General features: G+C 40.3%; 1 protein-coding gene across 5 annotated transcripts; it reads left to right on the top strand.

The window, feature by feature from the left end:
- The first annotated feature begins 549 nt into the window (after positions 1 to 549).
- pacsin2 (protein kinase C and casein kinase substrate in neurons 2) lies at positions 550 to 22,166 on the top strand. 5 transcript variants are annotated; one of them, XM_041963785.1, is made up of 12 exons: positions 553 to 712; positions 9,034 to 9,125; positions 9,370 to 9,526; positions 9,770 to 10,005; positions 11,565 to 11,720; positions 12,294 to 12,469; positions 12,596 to 12,716; positions 13,662 to 13,709; positions 14,953 to 15,083; positions 18,680 to 18,823; positions 19,955 to 20,136; positions 20,267 to 22,166. In XM_041963785.1, exons 2-12 carry the CDS (start codon positions 9,069 to 9,071, stop codon positions 20,377 to 20,379), a joined length of 1,521 nt encoding a protein of 506 aa, XP_041819719.1. In that variant the 5' UTR covers positions 553 to 712; positions 9,034 to 9,068; the 3' UTR covers positions 20,380 to 22,166. The 5 variants fall into 5 exon arrangements, 4 of the variants coding, with proteins under 4 accessions (XP_041819721.1, XP_041819719.1, XP_041819720.1 ...); XR_006007918.1 differs by lacking the exon at positions 20,267 to 22,166 and having other exon boundaries at positions 550 to 712; positions 18,680 to 19,806; positions 19,955 to 20,086; XM_041963787.1 differs by lacking the exon at positions 18,680 to 18,823 and having other exon boundaries at positions 552 to 712.
- Positions 22,167 to 22,849: the final 683 nt, after the last annotated feature.

Genomic DNA, 22,849 nt, shown 5'->3' with positions numbered 1-22,849 from the left:
TTTAAATACTGCAAAAGCGGAAGAAGGTGGATTTCAAAATAAAGGTTTTAACACTTACCTGACACTTCATGGCGTCACTTTCAAATATCATGGATTGCCAGTGGCCCTACTATTGCTTCAACTGGCATCAAGTATTAGACACCCCTCGCTGTTGTTTAGAATGAGACTAGCTATTTTTTCATTTTGTTATTAATTACACAATAGTGTAAATTATTTTCAAGTGTATTACTACATATACTGTATATGCACATAAAGGTATATACTTAAGTAATTTAGCCATACAACAGTGCAGAAATACTCAATTACAACAAGAAAAAGACATACATACTATATCTTCATATTTAATATTTTTTCTGGATTATTACTACTGATGCTGATACTGATAATTTAATAAATTGAATTTTAATGTTGTAACCAGTCAAGGTGGAGCTTATTTTATATACTCTGAGACAGTTTATTCTGTATGGCCGTTGGTACTGTGTACAACATATCCAAATGCTTATCTACTTTGCTGCTGGTGTTATTTTGAAATTACTCTGACCGGATGTGCTCTGCCGCACTGCGGGTAACTGACGGTTGTGTCAGTCGCCAGTCAATCGATGGTGCCGCTGCTGAGCAGAAAAACGGGCGTAAAGATTTGTAAATTGGCACCAACAAGAGAATTAACTCTTCAATTAAATCTAAACCACCCAGAGGAATAAACCTGTGCCAGGTAAGCTCAAACCAAAAGTTCTACGTCGTACCTTTTAACTTTTTACTGGAGGGGCTGTGGCTAATTTGCTAACACCAGAGCTACTTAGTGGCTAACGTTGAAGTTAACTTACTTCCCGATGGGAGAACGTTGGTAACGTTACTTTGGAGCTCATAAAAACTAAAAATTATTTAATTGGGTAAAAGCTACCATAATGGCGGTGCTTCCGTGAACTCAGATGCGAAATAAGATGTGAAAATTAAATTTAGGTGCCTCACAGACTGTATCTACAACACGGTTGCAGTAACTTTGGTATTTCGGGGTATTAAAATTCCAAATACATATGCTAAGCTAGCACCGTTAGGTCGTAGTTAAGAAAATGCTGCTGTAGCTAATTAATGTCGCATTTTGGTTGTTATGAACCAGCTTCGTTGGCTCAAGGCGTTTTGCCCCAGCTGTCTAGTTTTCGTAGACTAGAGACTAGTGTTTCATTGCATGGAGTGATAAAGGGCGGGGCAGGTTTCGCAAGTAAAGATAACCCCCTGGTCTGTGTCACATCATCCTGCATGGTTATGCTCACAACAAAGCATGATTCTGTCATTTTCTATGCAGAGAGACGGTGCAGTTCCTGCTGGCAGCCTGGTTTCGTTTCAGGGCTGTCCCCCTGCTCCGTGCTCAGTCCAGCCGGTTGTTTAATTTGCGCAGTGCCAGCTGGCTGCCAACCTCAGTCCCCACTCCTGTACTGTACTTTTAACCAAAGACACATGCACAGACAGCAGTGTCACCAGAGTCAGGGTGTCATATTTTGAGCATTTACAGTCAAATCCTTTGTCAACACGAGGTAATTAATCACGTGAAGCAGGGAACAAGGAAGCTTCTGAGCATGACAAACAGATAATAGTCATGATATTGCCATGAATCAGTGGAAGGTATCAGTCATCACAGTCATGCAGCTGGGGTGCTTAGTGACCGCATATCTGCATCTGTGTAGTTTGTTAGGGGAGTAGTGTTGTTAGGGTAAAGCAGTAGTGAAAGCTCTGTGAAAAATCAGACGGTTCCTTTTTTCTGGGGGGCCATGTGAACTGGTTGCTCTGTCACAGAACCGAGCTAAACTTAGAATGGGTATTCCAGTTTAGGCTGAAGGCACTGCTCTCTATTTAGAGGGATCTCTAGCACACATGAAGCAGTTGCAGGGATATGAGCCGCTGTCCATCAGAATTTAATTCATGTAGCCTGCCAGTACGAGTGAATGTGAACTGATCTGTGAAAGCACACTTCACTAAATTAATCACAGATCCGGCTCCCCAAAATCCCTAAATGTGCTATTGTAGCGGAAATAATTAGTGGTTTTATTGATTACCAGATAGACGAAAACCAAAACCAAACAGCAAATCTTTTTTTTATAAATTATTAAGTGTTAAATATAGTGTTAAACAAAAATTCAAATTCATGTGATTATTTGCTGGCTCACTTTGTCTTGAATGATGATAAACTGAATATCTTTAGGTTTGGTCTGCTTGTCAGATACAGGCAATACTGAATAAATCAACTTGGGCTTTTTTGCTCTATTCTCTGATGTTTTATGGACCAAATGTTAATCAGTTTATCAAGAAAATTAAAGCTGAAATAATTAGCAGAGAGGCACAAAATGAATGTGCAACAATTCTGATTATTACTTATTTTTATTAGTCACTTTTAAAGTAAAAATGTTAAGTAAAACCTTTGCTGGTGCTAGTCTCCTAAATGTGAGCATTCTCCGCTTGTCTAGGGTTTATATAAGTAAAAACTGAGTTTTGAGGAAGACATTTGAAGGCATCCATTTGTTTTCTAGGAAATTCTAATGAGCATTTTCTGATTCTAATTTAGGTTCGTCTGTGGGCTCTGTCTTTGTGAAAGAATTTGCTAATGTGTACATAGCAGATGAATTGTGTTCATGGCACTTTCTTGAAAAGTCTGCAGCTTTAAATGCATCACATGAGACTCTACACTGCGTGCAGGACAGGGGCTTCCACAGGAAAAAGTGCCTTATGGTTACGTCAGGATCTCCCCTTCCCTGTCATGTAATACCGAATTTCCCTCCATTATGTTCCTCTCTATGCTGCTAGTGTGTCCAGTGGAAAATGCCTGAAAGTGTGGAACAAACGCCATTGTTTTTCCTCGACCATGGAGCATTGGGTTTTTGAGCAGGCGGACTGGTCAGTTATGTTGAGGCTACAGTTGACCTGGTGTTGATAGACCAACGGTTTCATTCTCTGTTATTTTGAAACCCCTTAACCACAGTGTGAAGCTCTGTCAGTGATCTTTATAAGAGCTGGATCAGTGCGAGAGAGTATTCAAGAGAATCCACATTCGAAATGCCATATTCATGTGAGATCAGCAGTCCTGTGCAGCTGTTGAGCTCACACGAGGAAGGAGGGCAGAGGTGATTGACTGACAGGGAAAGAAAATCAAGGTCATGACCCTTGATTGCCATGGAAACTTCTGACCTTCAAGCTTGTGTGCAAGTGTGCACCAAGAGAGAAAAAAGGAAAGGAATGGTTGTATTTTTTTCTCTCAGAGCTCAGTCGGGATTTAGCAATGTCCTGCTGTGAAACCGCAATATTGAGGGGATAGATCAGCTCAGCTGCACTCCCTGCCTGTGAGATATTGCTGTCGTTTTATGCAACAAAGAAAGGAAATGGAAACAGACAAAAAAAAAAATCACCCCCGGTCAGATAAGCAATTTTCATGTGATTAAGACATCAAGGCATTGCACAGGATTTTTTGTTATGTAATCATACTCTCTTTAAATCCCAATGATCAACATTTGCACTCAGGATTTAAGTGAGTTGAGTGTTACTTTGTTATTCCTTTATTTTTGGGTGATTGTCAGTAGAATATCAACTAACAATTATTGTCATTGTGGATTAATCTGATAATTATTTTCTGGATTCATTGTTTGGTCCATAAAATGTCAGAAAATGCTGAAAAATGCAAGTTGCAATTCCTAAAGCAAAGATCTTCACTTTGGAGCAGCAACAGTGATCGCTGAAGGTATTCCTTTAAGCAAAAATGGCCAAAAACAGTCTCTGTTTGCAGCTTCTCCAACATGATGATTTGCTGGTTTTCTCTGTCATATAGCAAGCAGAATATTCTTGCCGACATGAACAAAGAACATGTCATTGGCATTTTCCACTATTTGCTGACATTTATAGACCAAAAACTTAATCAAGAAAGTGATCAGCAAGTTAACTGATAGTGAAACTAATGGTTGGAAACAGCTGAAAGAAAGGGACTAGTAGATTCCCAAAACCTCACTCTTATTTAGACAAAACCTGTGAGCAGTGTGGGTTCTTGCTTACATTGCCAGTCATGCAGATGAGGCTGGTAGGTCTCAGTATTAGCAGAAAACTGAATATGACCCAGCAGCAGCCCTCAGGATAACTCAACTTGCTGTGCACACATTTCCCCCTTTCCTGATAAGTAAGCCAGCCAGACTGAGGCAGAATGAAATGTTGAGATTGTGTGACATTAATCTGCCGATGTCCTTCCCTTTAACTCTGCTGATAGTCTGTTCTGTAGTGAAAAAGCACTTCCTGGCAATATATTTTTCACCCAATAACATGAACACACACAGCTTCAGGGCAGGTATGCATGTGCCTGTCAGTCGTGCATGTGCTCATCTGTGCAGTCTGTGTATCCTGTTGTTTCCTGCTCCACAGCTCCATTCGTGACACTGTTTCTGTGTGACAACCCCCAGAGCACTTTGAGAAACATATACACGGGGTGAATAGACAGTTTGCTGGTGGTTTGTGGGAAAGAATATGCTCTTATACAGGGGCTTGTATTTCCAACATTTTGCATACTTTATCTCTTCCTTTGCTTGCATCGTCTTATCCTGCACCGGTTTGAAAGGTCATTGGCATCTCATGTGTCTGTTACTTAGACGTGACTCAGGCCTTCTCGTTTCCAGCTGCATAGTACAGTAAGCTCCCATGTGCTTTTAATAACACACCGCTTGCTTTTGCTGTCTCAATATCGTGCCGCTTGTCACCTGTTGCAGGCAGCTGCAGCTTTCGGAGTCATTTTTTCCAATATCAACAAACCACTGATATTTGTTAACTCTGCTTTAACTTTGTTTCCAGAATGAGCTTGATGATTAGTGACAGTGTGGGAACTTGCTTAACTTGCCAAGGTTCAGTTTGGGCATGGTAGCATTGAGGAATGCATTTGTTCACTTCTATCTTTGGCTGTTGTCCGCAACCAAATTCCAGCATGCTCAGTACATTTGCTTATCAGACTTTCATTGTTGTGTTCGATTACATAATCAGTAAGCCTGTAATCTAAGAACCCCAATTCAGACAAGTTTCTGCATTGTTGATGAAATCATGCATTCGTTGGCAGGAACGAAAAAGTTTTATGTGTTTATTTGTCACTTCAAATTTAAATGACAAAAACATGATGCTGCAGAGTAATTTCTCCATCTCAGTGTTCTCTACAAATTCTCCTCATTCTCATGTGGGTTTTTCCTGGTTGAGCCTAGCAGCGCACAGTGTTGGTTTTTCCAGTGTTCTCCTCTGGAGTGACAGATTGAGTGGACTTCAGACCTCGACTTAGTCAACAGTATTGTTTACAGTTGTGGGTCAAGCCTCGTTCAATTGTTTAACGCAGTCCCTGTGTCCTACAGAGCCAAGGGAGTGCAGATGGTTGTTCCTGTTTGCTGCCGATTGCATCAGGCCTTGGAAAGAGCTTTTGTGATGAAGGAATTCCCAATTAATTATTGTGACTTATGAAGTTTTGGCTATGCAAGGTTGGAGCCATCCACCACATGATTAATCCTCATAATGTTCAAGTGTATAAATAGCTTCAAAAGGCATTAGCACATTATTAATCACAAGGTAAAAAGGCCAAAAGTAATGAGATATTTGGTATTGTCAATCTCAGTACTTACTTGGTGCGTGTAACAAAAGAGAAACACTCACTGTAGATCACTAAAATTGTCATTTGTTTAAACATATTTCATGCTGCTGTGGTCATGCTGTTGGTGGAAGTTAGTGCTCAGCTGTGTTTACTGCCAGATGATTTGTTGCCATGTTTAGGGAAGATATTTGTGGCTCGTTCCATTTGTCCCTCATGTGTCCCTGTCTTGTGCTGCAGCAGTTATTGGTGAAAGACAAATATGGACAGCTGGTTGGGAAATGCAGAAGGGGCAAGACGACAACACTGGGCTGCGTAATGTGTGATTTGTCATGTTTAGAAATTGTCTTCTGTTGTTTTTCTTCTTCTATTACACACACATGATGTTTAATGGATCTCACCAGTGATAGATTTTTGTCCAATGCATTGATATTAATGCTTTTGAGGGTTTGAGGCAACAGAAAACTTTGGACTACTCCCCTACACATATACAATATTTGTTTTGTGTATTTGTGTGTGTGATTGTGTGCATGTGTAGCCAAGGTTGGTATAGTTATGGTATAACATGGTATAGTTTGACGGTATGAGGGTCGCAAATAACAGTCATTTTCTCGATTAATGGTTTTAATTCTCTATGAAAATCGTATCAGAAAATCGCGCAACTGAGACAAAAATGTTGTGACATTATTGTAGTATTTGATGCATACAAGGCGCACTGCACACACATTTATGTCTGTTACCAAGGCTATCTTTCATGAGGAAGTTGAGTAAAATTAAACATGTGGTTTGCTCTCGAAATGGTGACAGACAACATCTGTTTGCGTGGATGTGGTTGTGTGTGTTTGGCTGTTTGACTGACCTGATTGTAAACTGTAAAACACAGTTAAAGGGAGGATTGTTCCCCAGATAGCAGTGATCACAATACTACCCTCTGTCCAAGTCCTGCCATGGAGGGCACGGGCCACTGACCACTGACCAATACACACACACACACACTCTCTCCCACACACACACACACACACACACACGCACACGGTCTCCCTCAACTGAAAGAGGCCCTCTGTGTTCACACTTGGCGCTAAAATGCATCTTGTGTGATCAGAAGTGGATTTTTGTGTCTTCATTGGCTCCTTGTTGTAGCAGTATCAGTGACAAAATGGGACATAAGTACCAAGAAATTGCTTTAGAGAAATGCCAGAGATCAAAAATGTATTTAATGTGCATTATATGGGGCTGCTTACACATACACTGTTTAATTTAAATCTTATTATATTGCTATAGTTAATTTTATGGACTGCATATTTATATATTTAAATCTTATTTATGTTTATGTTTGTTGTGGATGTTTTTAGTTATTTCTACTAATTTAATTCTGTGTTAAGTTTTCTGTTTAAAATGTACATATTTGCCATTAGTTTTCTGATTTTGACTGAGTCTGCAGCTGATGGTTATTTTCATTATCAGGTTATCTTTTTGTCCATGAAAGTTCTGAAAATAGTGAAAAATACCCGTGATGATTTGTATGAAGACTAAGATAAGTTGTTTTGTCCAAAACCCGACGGGGGACTGTTTGGCGTTTTTGCCTGAAAAATGACTCCAGCCATTAATAGAGTGTGAAAGTAATTGCTATTGTTTTTCTGTCAGTAGTCACAGTAATTGTTTCAAGTAAACTTTGAGGTAAATGCGAAGGTAAAATGTTGATCAGAAGTCGCCAATAATCAAATCAAGGGATCCTCATCAACCCACCACCCCCCAGAATACCATATGCTCTATCGTTGTCAGATTTTTTAATCTCTCATCTAGATATCTGCATTGTGTCAAAGATCCATACAGTACAAGATACAGTCAGGGTACACTTTATTTTCACTGCCATTTGCTTTTGATATTCTTATTTTGATATTCATTTTGCATTTGATATTCTTTTTTGTGCAATACTTTTGCTACTGTTTACTATTTGGCTATTTTATCATTATGTATATAATCTTTTTACTGCTCGCTATTTTTAGATTTTATTATGTATAGTTTCTTCTTTATAGTCTTATTTTCACTTATTTCACTGTGTGTAATGCTGCTGCTGCATTCATTTCATTTCATTATCAATGAATTTGTCAATAATTCTATAAGCAGTGACTCAGTCATGTAGTCTGTTAATTATGAAAGTTATTTTTGATTAGTCTTCTCTTAAATGACTAATCAATAACTTGTTGTAGCTCTTTGTAGTTTTTCCTTCCTAGTAGTGCTTGCAGTTTTCTTAGAGGTGCAATTGAATGCGAGCTGGAAAGTAAAATCCGATCTTGAGTGGTCACTTGAGATGCATTTGAGATGAGTTCTGATGCCTGCAGTCTGTCTCAGCTGGACGTCACCACAGCCTGAATATATATATATGGTTACAAGATACTAGATCTGAACAGGGCCAGTCAGAGCTGTGGAGAGAGGAGACGCTCCAGGCTGATGGAGAAGGGAGGAGAGGAGTGAGCGGAGAGGAAGAGGATAGAGGAGAGGAATAAAGAGAGACTGTTTGCAGGGCTGTTGAGTTTGAAATGATGGACGTGAGGAGAGAAGAGGGGCAAAGGAGAGTAACAGAGGACTGACTGTCGAGCCTGTCTGAAGGAAACGGAAGCTGCCCACTGTGTGCTTCTTCACAGTTTCTAATTCTCTCTCTCTGTCAGAATAACACACACACACACACACACAGTTTGGAGACTCAGTGTGCTGCCAGCAACCACTGTGGTTTGAGTTTGTCATGTGTTTAGGGTAGTGAGGTTATAGAAATGTATGAAAACACCCACCTGCTGTTTGGATTATCAAACCAGATCACGCACTTTCATTCCTCTTCTGTTTCCATGCCTCTCTATATCACTTCTCTGAACTGTTTCTTTTCTTACTCGCAGTATTCACACTTTAATCAGTGTCTGATCCACACCTGCAGTCTCAGTGGAGTGTCACTGTGACAGAATGATAATTTTGGCTTGACATTGTTGTTCCAGAAATGGAAAATAGACTTAATTCATAATAAAATGAGACATAAAAAATAATGACAAATCCTTGTCATATGTAATTTGCTCACTTCGCCAATATTGTGTTTTCATTATAACATTATTTCAATAAGAAAAAGAGTCTTTAATGAACTGTAGGAGAGACAGGTGTGTCAAAGGACATATATTGTAAGTATGGGAGGAGAAAATTAAAACTCCACACAGTCAACACTAACAGCTGCAAGTCGTGGTTATTTTTCTTTGTTTATGATTGTTTCAATTGTTTTGTCCATAAAATGCCAGAAAATAATGTTTTGTGACCCACACTCCAAAAGCCAACAACATTGAGTTTACTATCATGCATGACAAAATATCAGACGTTTCTACTGTCAGGCATTTGTAGCTAGTAAGCGAAGAGGTGTTTGAATTACATTCACTCGTTAACACATTTGTTTTTATGTGTTTTTCTAGGCCCTACGCACTGAGTGTAACTCAGGGCAGCAGCGATGTCAGGCTCATATGATGACTCCATGATCGATGTCTCCAGTGACAGCTTCTGGGAGGTGAGTTGAAGAAATCCTTTACACCACCTGCCCTTAAATCCAGGATCACAATTCTTCCACAGTGCTGTGTTGAGGTGGCGTCATATCTCAGCAGCAACTGATGAAATAAGTAGAATAAATCCAGTGAATGTGAGCAACTTTGCCGCAGCACATCTGCAACACAGCAGTGCTGCTGTAAAAAATTAAAAGAAACTATTAAGCCATAATGTTGTTGACCTATTTGTCTTGTCTCTTTGGTTCCCAGGTTGGTAACTACAAGCGAACAGTGAAACGGGTAGATGATGGCAACCGACTCTGTAATGATCTGATGAACTGTCTTCATGAGCGGGCACGCATTGAAAAGTCCTACGCACAGCAGCTCACAGAGTGGGGGAAGCGCTGGCGGCAACTCATAGAAAAAGGTAGGAATATGACAAATTCAAGCTTTACATTTCATAAAGCTTGTAAGATACTGACAAAAAGATATTTTCTTTAGAATATCAGCCTCAGGAGGAAGAACTCCCAGTGTGCTCTCTGCTCTCTTAGGGGCAATGCATTTAAACCACAACACTGTGCTGACACAAAATACAAACAGATGTTATTTTTCCATAATCCCAAAAGCCTGACTTTCACAGACTCTGACTGGTAAACATCTCTTTCCTCAGGCCCTCAGTATGGTACGCTGGAGCGGGCATGGTCCGCCCTGTGCACGGAGGCGGAGAAGGTGAGCGAGCTCCACATGGAGGTGAAAGCGGCACTGATGGGGGAGGACTATGAGAAGCTGAAGAACTGGCAGAGAGACGCCTACCACAAACAGATGATCGGCGGCTTCAAAGAGACTAGAGAGGCTGACGACGGCTTCCGCAAGGCTCAGAAACCATGGGCAAAGAAACTCAAAGAGGTTTGGATTTCAGAGTTTTCAGGAACTCATAGGATACTGAAATCGTAAGATGTGTTGTGTAGTGCTAGCACCTTTTAAAAAATGTTTATCAAACAGCTAAGCAGTTACACAAGCAAGTCATTTTTCAACTCACTGATTACAGCCATGACTATCAATTTTACCCTCCAGTTCACATGATTACATATTACTGACTCACTACTGTTTCCTTCCATGACTACCTGCCTACTTAACAACAGAGCAGAGCAGAACCACAATTGCAACTTCTTGATCTTGAATAAGAAGCTCTTGCCAAACATTAGCCAGTGTGCCAAGGTGGCAGGCAGTTAGTGTATCCTGTGGTTCTTTGACTGTCAGTAAAAGGGAAGGAAACACAGAGGGCTTTCAGGGTGACTGGTGCTTCGTAGTTCAGAATCAGGTCAATGTATTTCCTACCATTGCTTTCATGTTAGCAGCCTGTTTACTCGGCAGTACACACATTCCTTTCTGTTTCTGTGCAGGCATATATAGGAGTGTGCACATGCAAGTGTTTGTATGTTAAAAGCCACTGGACGTTTCGCAACCCCCAGGCTCCTTGCCCCCATTTCCTGTGTGTGTATGATGTCACCAGTGGGTGGCGACATCCTGGCCTTGTCATTGAGCAGGGACAGAACAATACAGTTTTGTAGCCATAGTGATTTATTGATTGACCAGACAGGCAGGGACAAGTGGTAGAGGGCAGGGAGGAAATGAGGCTAATTAACTGGTCTAGAAAATGAGTAGCTGACAGGGGCAGTATGTCAATAGTAGACACATACGTACATGCTAAACTAGATACAGTATTTGACTCATACTCCCAAACTCACAAATAGAGGAACACTCAACTGCTTGTTATGTCAAATTTGGGGAGGAGGGCCGGCTGCTGTCTCTGTATTTCAAATGGAACATGGCTGCTCTGGCCTTGGCCCAAGTTACACTGGGCACTGCCCAAGACACTCTTCAAATAGAACCACCATGGAAGTGTTCCTTAGTGCTTATCTGTTAGAGTATAAATATAAACAAAGTAACAGAGGAGTGTTATTTCCTGTTGTTGTAAATGCAGCACATATAAAACTTATCAGGCATCGCTGTTTCCAAGTTACCTCTCTTGCATGAGTTGGTTGTTATTCGTTCCACAATTCATGTGTCTGTGGCCTGAAATGACCAAACTTCTGATGAATGACACATAGTTTAGGCACAGAAGTGAACATGTGTTATCAGCCTTATTACCAACAAAGAGAAAATCAAATTTCCTCAAAGACTTTTCCCGAGGGGGCAGTGATGTAGCGACATGCATGCACATTTTAGAAACAGAGGGCTATGTTCAGAATAGTTAACAAGTCATCTTATAAAAGATGTCATTGTTGCTATTTGATTAAAAATAGAATACTTTTAGTGACTGACGTTTGGCCAATCTTGCAACAACTTAATCCGTAGTAATTTATCCTTAAATCCCCCAGTCAGACACCAATCTTTGATCGCTCTGCACAGCTGTTCTAAGTTACCTTACAAGACTGCCACCATTTTATCGCTTGAATCTACAGATGGAAACAATGAAGAAGTCTTACCACTCTGCCTGCAAAGAGGAGAAGCTGGCAGCCAGCAGGGAGACCAACAGCAAACTGGAGAGCAACAACAACCCTGATGCCCAAAAGAAGCTCCAGGAAAAGGTGGAGAAGTGTCAGCAGGAGGTGCAGAAGGTAGGGCTCCCTTTGGGGAAAAAGTGTTGTACCTTGCCCTGAGAGAGTGCAACATGCTGCTAGCCCAGTGAAGGTTCAATCTTTAAATTTTGGTCACGCTTACTAGGTGTAAATCCTTATAATTAGGCATACACCAGCCTATTAAAGGCCTTAGTTGGGCTGCCTTATAATAGTCTTTTAGAACTGGAAGAGCTAAATGCCTTTATTCTTTGGTAGCTGTAGAGTTTTGTACCTTATCCAGTCCATATTCATCTGGATAATAATTTATCCCATACTTGAAACTGTTAATCTGCTCCTTCAGGTGTTGAGTGAAAAAGGTATGAGACCCTTGGTAACATATTCATTTTCACCTACTCTGTGCACAAACTAAGACTTAAGTGTGGTATTAAATACCATCTATGAATATCTGCCAAAATTTCTTTATCGAGGGGTTTATAATGAACTTGTGCTCGCCTTAATGAGTATACAGTATGTATGTAGTCACAGATTTTTCATCCCATCATTATCACCACCCATCCCATTCATGTTTGTAAATGTGTTTCAATTATCACCTCACTGCTCGCTTTCTCCCAGACTAAAGAACGCTATGAGAAATCCCTGGAAGAACTCGACAAGTTGACCCCTCAGTATATGGAGAACATGGAGCAGGTGTTTGAGCAGTGGCAGCAGTTTGAAGACAAACGCATCCGCTTCTTCAAAGAGCTGCTGCTGGAGGTTAAACAGCACCTGGATCTCTCCACCAATCACAGGTGAGTCACAGGGTTGCTCATTACCAAGCACTGGTCAGACAGGCAATTTAATGTCTGAATACATAAACATGGCTTTTGTAGAGATGCTTGAGATTTCAGGTATACTGTACAATATTGTCTCCGTAGATTCCAGACAATCTACCACACGCTGGAAGACACAATCTCTGCTACTGATGCTGAGGAGGACTTGAAATGGTTCCGGTCCAATCAAGGCCCCGGCATGCCAATGAACTGGCCCCAGTTTGAGGTACTACACCCTTGATTTAAACTAGTAAAAGAGTAGAATAAAGAGAAACAAGGCTAAATGTTTAATAGTGTAGGGATAGAGGAGGAGAGCTGTTCAGAGTGGCTTCCCAAAAAAGTTTCCATGACACAGGCCCAAAAACAGACACATATATTAGGTCATGGGCCATCACTTTATTTAACCACATGAACTCTTAAGGAAGTCTCATATTATTTAGTGAGGTAATTATGAATGAAGTATTAATCTTGAGATGCTGGTATCCCTCTCAAGGACCACTCGTGCTCTCCCAGGCCCAACTGTGAGAACCACAAGTCGAGATGGGAGCAGAAATGGACCAATAAATCGTGCTGAAAAATGTTTTAGGAAAAAACACCAAGGGCAGCAGTGGTGTATTTTTTTTTCACAATATTCCACAGAGCCTGAGCAGGAGTTATAGCCCAGTGTCCTTGTTGTCATTGATGTATGCTGTTTGACAGCAGGGGTGGAAGTAAGTCTTTCCTCAGCAGTCAGAGTGGCAATGAGAGGGACATAGTTTATGTCATCTTCCCAGCAGGAGGTGAAATCAGAAAAAGAGAAGGGAAAGAAAAGCTGCATGCGTTTGCGATGCTAATTTATAGTGCTGCTGTGAGCTCTTGCAGGAGTAGCTGTTCCAATGTTCCACATCAATCATTACCAGGCTGTTTTCTTTTTTTCTGAGTACTGCTTTGTTTTTGATAGACTTTTAAAGAAAGAAATGCTACAAGATACACACACAACACAAAAAACGAGCAACCTGTTACCTGTCAGACACCTCCAAAAGCGTAGATATCCAAAATAAACTTGGATGGATATTGAGCTTAATGCCAAAGCCAATACAGCACATTTGCATCTTAATTATTCTGCAAGCTAAGCTACTGGCTCTGCATTAACCCTGCCTGTCACCTGCTTCCCTTTCCCCATGTCTGACAGAATTTGGACTGGTCCCATCCTCGCTCCTTTAAGAGAAGGTCCATTGTAGTGAGTTCTGCATGGGAGGGCTGTTCTTTTCACAACAGCTGTGGGGGGAGATCCTTTTTTTTTCCCAAGAACACTCTCACTCCTTGCCGCTTCCATCTGTGTGTGTTTATTTGAGGTGGTTGTGTTTTTATCTTGTTTTCAAGTTTCGAAGAATATTAGCGAGACGAAGATGCACGTGGTACATACACACACCGCAGCACTGTGGTCGCTGTGTGACATATTCACCTCTGTTCTCTTTACCTCGTAACTACAAGACGTTTACAAAGCTTGTCTTGGATATCAGAATTTCTAGAATTACTTCATACCACTGAGTCACAGCTCTTGCTGTTCTTTTTAATCTTTGAACTCTGACCCCTCTGTAGCCTTTCCGCTCATGATTCTGTCCATATGACCCCTGCAGTACGTCACATGATGCCACCACGGCCCAGCAGTGTGTTTCAGAGGTCAAGAACCAGACTGAAAAACCTTTTGATCTTTAAAAGTTTGAGAGGCCTTATAAATCAGAGGGGTCAGACAAGCTTTTGGGAAAGCTCCGAGGTCATACTTACTATTGTCATATATCATTTATATTAAAGAGGGACGGTACGACTGCCGTCTGACTTCTGTTGATTTATTTGAGAAATCTAGCTCCAACACAAAATTGATATCATGCTGTCATGTCGTGATGGATGCTAGACATTTCCAGTATCCTTCAAGTAAGCTTTTTAAAAGTAAGTTAATCATTGTGAATGTAGGTTCTGTTTACCAAAAGTAAAAGTCCAGGAATGAAGCCAGTCATTTGTGAGGGAAAAAAGCTTTTTGCAGCAAAATTTCTAACTATGTCTGTTAAAAAATAAAAAAATCTCTCAAAGTGTTCAGGTGTTGGACCATCCCTTTTTCTCCACTCTCCCTGGTTAGCCTCTGGTGGAGGGGAGATTTCTTGGTGCTGTATTTCTTTCCATCAGGTGGTGGTTGCTGTACATTGTTGTGTCTCTCAGTTTGTCAGGCCTACACAAAACACACACATGCATGCACAGTTTCAAAATCCAGAGTCAGTGTCACAGCCTGAGAAATGTGACATATTTATGGACTGTGTTGAAGTGTGTATATTGCTGTGCACATGCCTGTGACTTGGTCTCTGCTCTCTCTCTTTTTTATCTGTGAAGGCATGTTTTGAACCAAGTTCAGCCACTCAGTTGGGCAAGTTTGGAACAGTTGTAAATGTAATACCTGACTCGAACCTGTGTCTGTGTGTGTCTACCAGGACTGGTCCATAGACCTGAACCGAACCCTCAGCAGACGAGAAAAGAAGAAGCCATCGGAGGGCGTCACCCTGACAGGCATCAGTCAAACTGGGTCAGACCAGCCTGTTCAGCCTGCCAAGACCAGCAGCAGGTAGATACCTGATCGCTCACTGACTCACTTTTTCTGTCTATAACCAGCACACAGAAAACTGAGTACACACACAAACATGCTCCCTTACTCTCTGTCTTCCTCATCCCAACTCCCCACATCAGAGCTAATCCAGCGCACCACACATGGTGTTGTCCCCTGAAGGAATGCTTGTAAAACATTACATAAGGGAAGCTCCGGGAGTGACGTATAGTTGTATGACTGTTTCCGTAGTAACCGTAAACATTTTGCTGCAGTTTGTTGGGAAAGAATTCATCCCTGCGAGACTGAAGTCAGCTGGTACATAGTTGAAAGCACGCCAAAAAGAAGTGTGGAAATATTACTCACACACACTGAGGCCTTCATAGCATGAATATTAGTCCTGGAAAGTTCAAAGGAGTCCAGATTAGTGTTTCAGTCAAACACCCAGAGTCAGCAGGTTTGTGATTGACAAAATGAAAAATTAAAAGAAACCTAACATGTTTTTGTGACAGGAAAGCAGCACAGGCTTGTTTGGGATTCAAGCAAAAGTGGTTGTTATCCAGTTTCTAATAATTGATTTAACCCTCTGATCATCTGATGCCGTGTAACGGAATGCAGCCGCTCTGTCATGGTTTCGAGCCACTTAATGTTTGATTGACAGTTTTTCGTAACATGATGTCATCTTTCTAAGTCAAGACAAGATAAGATAAGAACTCCCTGCAATGAAATGTGTCTTTGGTGTTGTAGCAACAGCACCAACAGTGGTTCATGGAAACGACAACAAACAGCTGATTAAAATGAACGCTTGTCATATGTCCGGGCGTCACGGTGAAAAAGCAAATCACACAGTCAGTGCACAGAGACACACTTCAATCGATGTGTGTTAAGTTAAAGTGAAAAATGATTTTGCTCAGCCCCTGCATTTTCTATCCAAATGCAGACGTTGCTATGTGTGTTATATTTATTGTTCAGGATTTAAAGCGGTGTTAGCTGTGATGATCTTGTCCTGTGTCTGGCCAATCTGTTAAAATTACTTGGCTTTGACTCCTCACATTCCTTTGCAGCTTATTTTAATGCAAACACTTGCTGTCTCCATTTATCCAGACAGTGCGAAGCGGTGTGTATGCAGAAGTGATGAGAGCATTAGAGGAGCGTGTTGAGGAGTCAACAAAGGGAATGTCAGGCGTGGAAAGCATTTGACCTCTGAACTTTGGAAAGTTAACTTTCCCTCCCCTGACCAGCATTAACAGCACATTGTTTTCCTGTCACTTCCTACATCCATGGGCGTGACTGGTGAATATTGTGCATGGACAGGGTCTGGATAGGGGAAATTTTTTTGCATCATCTTTCTTTGACTTGACTCGATTGTATTTTCAGTAGTATTTTATCAGCATCAGAACTTCAGCGTTTCCTGGCCAGTAGCGATTTTTCCTTCTTGGTTGTCTCAAGCTTGACTTTTTAACACCCACTGGATGAGATGGTAATACCGCTCCTTGAACACACCTTCACAGTTTTGTTGACTGAAACTCTCCAAAGTTACATTATGCCAGACACCCAGTAGAGCAGTGTTTGTTGTAATAACTCCTCAGGCTCAGCTCATGGCAGAGCATGGCATGACTATACAAACAAAGGCGTTTACATTTCTCTACTTAACAGTTTCAAGGGCCAACTGTTACTCATGGTCCAATAATTCTGTAAACAAGTGGTAGAAACCCTGCGTTTCCTCTCATATAGGTGAAGGGCTAGTGCAAGATTGTTCCTTGATGCGGAAAGTGACAGTGGTAGGAAGTAAACTGCCCTTGCGACTTCTAAAGAAAGATTTTGCTTTTTTTTTTTGATGTGCCACACAGGAAGTGTCGTCTAATGTTTTTACAGCTTTGTATTAATTACAGTGTACATGCCTGTGGGTTTTAGTGGAAGCACTCAAGTCAAAACAAGTTGTTGTCATATCTTTTCTGTCTGTGTTTAGATTAAAACACAGTTGTTTTGTTGACTGTTTGCACTGCCATGTTGGTGTGACTTATTATTACATAGAAATACCTACAAAGCTACAATTACCTTGTTTTTTGTTAAGTCCTGCCACCAAAGTTATTGTTGGTGTAAAGCTTTCCGTCATAACACGACACATAATGCAATTTACAATAATGCTGTTAAAGCTCTTAGTCCTGTTTTGTAATGATAGGTCCTCGATTTCAGACCAAGCCATGTAAAAGCAGGCTTATCATTTCTCGCCAGCAACCATCAAATTTTCAGGCTTGAAGACAGCTGTCACAGGCTAAAGCTCTAAGTTGGCTAGGTGGCTAGTTAAGCTAATGCTAGCTTCATGAGTTGGTTGAAAACATAATCTCTGGCTGACTAATGTTTCCATTTGACTCATTTTAAAAGGAGAACCCTCTAAGAAGATCTTAAATATGCATTTGATGGTATAATGCTAGTCTGAGCCAAAGCTGCATGTCCCAGCAAACATTTCGCTTCTTATTTCATTCTAACATAACACACAAACAAAACCGATGTTAGATTTGTGTGTTATTGTTTATTTTTTCAAACACTAACATATGCGTCAGTTTCAATGTTAAATACAGCAGTAAATTCCCAAAAGTTGGGATGCTATGTAAAACGAGAGTGTGATAACTTGCTAATCCTTTTTGACATATACTCAATTGTAAACAAAGACAATATATTTAATGTTTGACCTCATCAGCTTCATAGATTTTTGTAAATATCATTGTGAATCTGATGCAGCAACATGTTTCAAACCAGTTGTGACAGGAGCAACAAAAGACTGAGAAGGTTGTGGAACGCTCCAAAACCACCTGTTTGGAACATACCACAGGTAAACAGGTTCATTGGTAACAGGTGATAGTGTATTGACTGAGTATCACTGTACTAAAGAGGTCGTTGTACGGGGTTGTACTACAGAACATCCTTTTTGGATGATGAGAAACCAATGTGTTTGGTGAATGTAATACTATCTCAGATAACTACATGGCTGAGGTTGCTGGAGTGTAAACCAATAAATCCAATAAAGAGCAGTGCAGAGCTGCTAACGTTATCCTACAGTGTAATAGCATCCAGGACCAGCATTCAGTGAGCAAATACTGCATGTGAATGGGGAATTTTTTTACACTAAAATGTAGTTATAGCTTGATGGCTAGAAACTGTTCTTTGACCTTTGAAGAAATGCCTACTACTACCACCAATACTGCTAGACTTATTAGCTGCTTATGCTAACATTTGCGACATATATTCAAGCCGATAAACAGGAAGCAACAATGACATCATCCTCGTTTGAAACTGTGTATCAGATTTTTAACAGTTCTCTGCACACCACTTCAACATGTGGTGAAATCCAAAACTTGACGGATCTGTCCTGTGTCCTTGTGGTGGCTAAGCCATGATTGGACAATTGTCACTGTGTTTGTTTGCTGCGTCACAGTATATCGCAGTTACGGCAGGGTCCAGTATTTGCAACTAAAAACATGTTAACTATCAACATCGCCATTGCCTGGCTTCATCAGTCTATGAATTTGTTCACAGGTCACGTATGTCACAGGTGTGTCTTTGTGTGTGTGTGCGCATGTCAACAACCCATCTCTCACTGTGTCCCATGTTGTCAGCCTGACTGTGCCCAATAAAACAGCACCAGTGGGCTCAAACCCATTTGAAGATGACGACGATGAGGAGGAGGAGGAGGAGGAGACGGCCGTGGAGCAGCAGACCACAGTCAACCACATCAGTGTGGAAAAAGAGGAAATAAAAACGTTGGTGAACAGGAGAACACTCCGCAGACCCAAAACCTCCCCGCCTTTTCTCTTTCTTTCTTTGTTTCATGGGTCGCCTTTCTTGCCATTTCTTCGTCTTTGTGTTCTTTTGCTCCCTTCTTCCTCGTAACCCTCTCTCCTCCCTCAGGTGGCAGGTTGTTGTGTTGCTCTGCTGCATGGTCAGTAGAATGGCGTTGTCCACCATCACAGTGTGTGTTTGTCCTTCGCTCCTAACAGTGCCATGTCTCGCAGAACATTAAATGTCATGCGCATGGGGGCGCATGTCTCTGCTGGGGGAGAACCGATAAGCTTCTGTCTTACAGTCAGATCTGAATATTGACATACACATATATACAGATTGGTTATTATATCAGTTCCCCAGACAATTAACAGGCTGTATAACATCAAAGAATTGTATGTATAGATATAAGTGCATGAAAGAGCAGTTAAGATACAAACCATCATACTGCATTTTTGTTGGCTTAAGTCATCTTCAGTTTTTACTTAATTGCAGAAGAAAAGGAGTGTCAACAGTAGATTTTCCATAAAATACACTGTAAATAGATCTGACTGTAAATCCTTTATGTATGTGCCGGTGTGTGTTTACTGTTTTTCAACTTCTAACTCTGTCAGAGCCAAGTTCTCTCTGGTGTTTAGGTGGCTCCCTCTGTTGGCCGTTCCGGTTAAAACCCAATCATGCGTTCACAATGATTTGTCTTGCTTGGTCTCATGTTGCTGTATTTTTCACGTGCCTTTTTCATATGTGGTCATGTTGTTTTGTTGCATTGCCGACCCTCAGCATTGTGCGCACTCTCACTTGATCTTGGAGTACCGTCAAAGTGACTTTTAAACCACTTGTCATGCTGCCTGAACCGAACGCTTGCTTTGCAGCATTGATGCCATAAGTAAGCATGTTTCCCACTTGTTAGAACTGAAAAGAGGAAGTTTTCAGGACGAATCACAAAGCTGTCCCTGGATTCTGTGTATGTGTTTTTACTTTTTTTCTTTTACTTTATTGGTGTTTATATTCACTCTCACTTTTGTCCCTCCTTCATCCATCGTCGATGCCGAAGGCCCTGAGATAGGAATAAGAACACATTTTCTAAGTGGTTCTTTTGTCTGTCCATCCAGTGCGGGTAGTATGGAGAAGACTCCAGACTGGTCGGATGAAGACACAGGCGGTAACCCTTTCTCCACCAACGGTGATGGGAATCCATTTGAAGATGAGCCAGCTTCTCCAGTCGTATCTGTGCCTGTAAGAGCCCTCTATGACTACGAAGGACAGGAGCAGGATGAGCTCAGCTTCAAAGCAGGTACACAGCAAGAATGGTGTGAAAGACCCCAAAACACAGAGTGATAGACAAAAACAAGAACAGCAACATGTTTTCCAATTCTGTCAGATTGCAGCAGGTTTCATTCACCCCTTCCTTCTGCTTTCTCCAGGGGACGAGTTCACCAAAATTGGCGAAGAAGATGATCAGGGTTGGTGCAAAGGCCGGCTCAAGGATGGACAAACAGGCCTCTATCCTGCCAACTATGTGGAAGACATCCAGTAATGAATCATGACAAATGAGTAAATGTGAAGGAAGGAGAAAGGGGTGTGTTGTAAAATGACAGTGCGGCTGGAAACTAGAAGGCTCTGCTTTATTTTCAACCTTTTTCTCCCCGTTGGTGAGGACTGGACTGGTGTGGGAGGAAGACACAGAAGAGAAGTCGCAGATTATAAAAGGACCACTTGAGATGTTGATGCTTGCCACAGATTGACCCTCATAGAAAATAAGTGCAGAGATGGAAATAATCCGCGAGTTTCCAGATGATTCCAGGCGAGGAAGATCACAGAGAAATAATTGCTGTCATTGTAAGATATGTTACTTAGAATCCCATTTATGCTGTTACAAAAATAATAGCTTTTCAAGTATATATTAGATAAGATTCAATGAAATTTATGTGTGAATTTATATATTGTTTAAATAAAACACTGGGATGACAGTCTGACAAATCGCCTTGCAATGTTACATGCAGCCTTAATATGCAAGCCACTATGGATTCATATGGATTCATTAAGGGAGATGACCCTCTTTTGAACTATCTGTTTTAGGTTTGAGACCATTTCGGCCTGTTAGAATCCAGTCCATAAATGTTGTTTGATTTTTTTTTTTTTTTTTTGGACTTATGTTGAGATTATTGTGTCAGATATAACTTGATTTTAAACTAGCGCTTACATTGTTCTGTCGTTCCTTTTCAGGGTTTTGTTTTTCCATTCAGTTCATTAACTGTTCTGGTTATGTTATAAGGAATGATTAAGATCAGTAGAGCCGTATTATATGACATAGTCTTCATTTAATTCACAGTGGGTATGTTCCTCTTGTCACTGCAATTGAATGTATATTCACTGATTGTATTTTCTCACTTATTGATTGTTCATTTTTTCTGATGTTTTTTTTTTTTTGCAACCACTGACTCGTTAACCCCCTCATCAACTGTCCCTTCACACAGATCCCTCTGCTTTCTGTTGATTGTAGATGATCATACCATATGGGTTATTTTTCATGCAACACTGAACGTTTTTCACGAAGGTTTATCTCACTTGAATCTGTTTTTTTTTCCTCTCACTTGTTGAATGTCTAGCTATGAAGATATATTACAAGTTATAGCAATAAAACAACAGCCGAGCATGGCGTTGCATACATGCGTGTAAATAGCCGGGATGAAACATATTAGAACAAATAAAACATCGAGATCAGATGATATGTAGTTGGAAATTGATGGTTGTTAATTTATGATGCCACAAGTGCTTTTATTCTACTCTTGTTAGAATGCTGTGACTGAGAATCAGTTTGTAAAGTAATTGAATATTTTATGGCAAATATCCCTTGAATCTGTTATTTTGTTATATTTGTAAATATGATTATTTTTTCTCTTCACAGAGGGCCATACTCATTGACTGAATCAACAAATACCATGTGAATAATTGTTAATTTTCTTTTTAGGAGTTATGATATGAATCGATACACCTGATTTCATGAGCTTAATCCACGTTCTGATCATCAAGTATATTTTTGGCTGGAGTTTTTTCCCAAGATGATGCAGGCTTTTCACTTGTGCAAGCTCCAAATTTATGAATTGCCCAATATATCAATCAAATAATAATAAAAAAATGCTATTTGATGCCTTCAATTGCAGCATGAGAGGAAGATGAATTTTCTTGTCTTTAATAATAGTAAGAAATGAGATGTTTGGCCATGTTTTCAGGGCATGCTGTTGTCAAAACGCAGCAACAGTTGTACTTGCACAGTAAGGTTTGTAAATGTTGTCCCACAACATAATAAATGAATTTATCTGAAAAATATTTTCATTGTCTTGAGTACTGATATTTCTTATTTTAATCTTTTCTTTCCATCAATGGTATCAAGATATTTAATGGACCTAAAGATAGCTTAATGTTTGTGCATGAAGATGCTTAAAAAGTTGGAATATAGTTAATTATACTTAATGTTAGTAATTTACTACTTGATTGTAGTATCACCTACAGGCAAATTTACAATACAGGTTTAAGTTTCAGGTCTGTGCAGTTTGTATAAAAATAAGGAAATAGCCACAGTAAATGTTAAAGTTTATCTTAATGAGGCTCAGTACACCAATAGTAACCACTGAATCTATGAGTGGTGAAAGTTTAAGTGGTGGTTAATCAGGAGGCAAACATGTCATACATTTTGATGAAAACTTTGTATCTTGTTTAAGGAAGGGTTAAGGAGTTTTTATTATTTGTTTCTATTTATTTAATATTTGAATATGTATTCAAATAATTATCATATTTGATTGGAATGATGTAAATCTGGTGCAGAAAGGAAAACTTTGAGTGGCTGTAACCTTATATAGCCTATTCAAGCATCTATGGATTAAACAGACCAACATAAATAAATTCATATAAAAGTACCGGACCGAAATATGTCTGTGAGAAGACAGCCGGAGTTTTGAATTCAAAAGTAAACTACATTACCCAGCAGCCGTTACTACAATAACATA

Source organism: Chelmon rostratus, chromosome 22, assembly GCF_017976325.1.
Source record: "Chelmon rostratus isolate fCheRos1 chromosome 22, fCheRos1.pri, whole genome shotgun sequence".
Lineage (NCBI taxonomy): Eukaryota > Metazoa > Chordata > Actinopteri > Chaetodontiformes > Chaetodontidae > Chelmon > Chelmon rostratus.
This window is presented reverse-complemented; position numbering and strand designations above follow the sequence as displayed.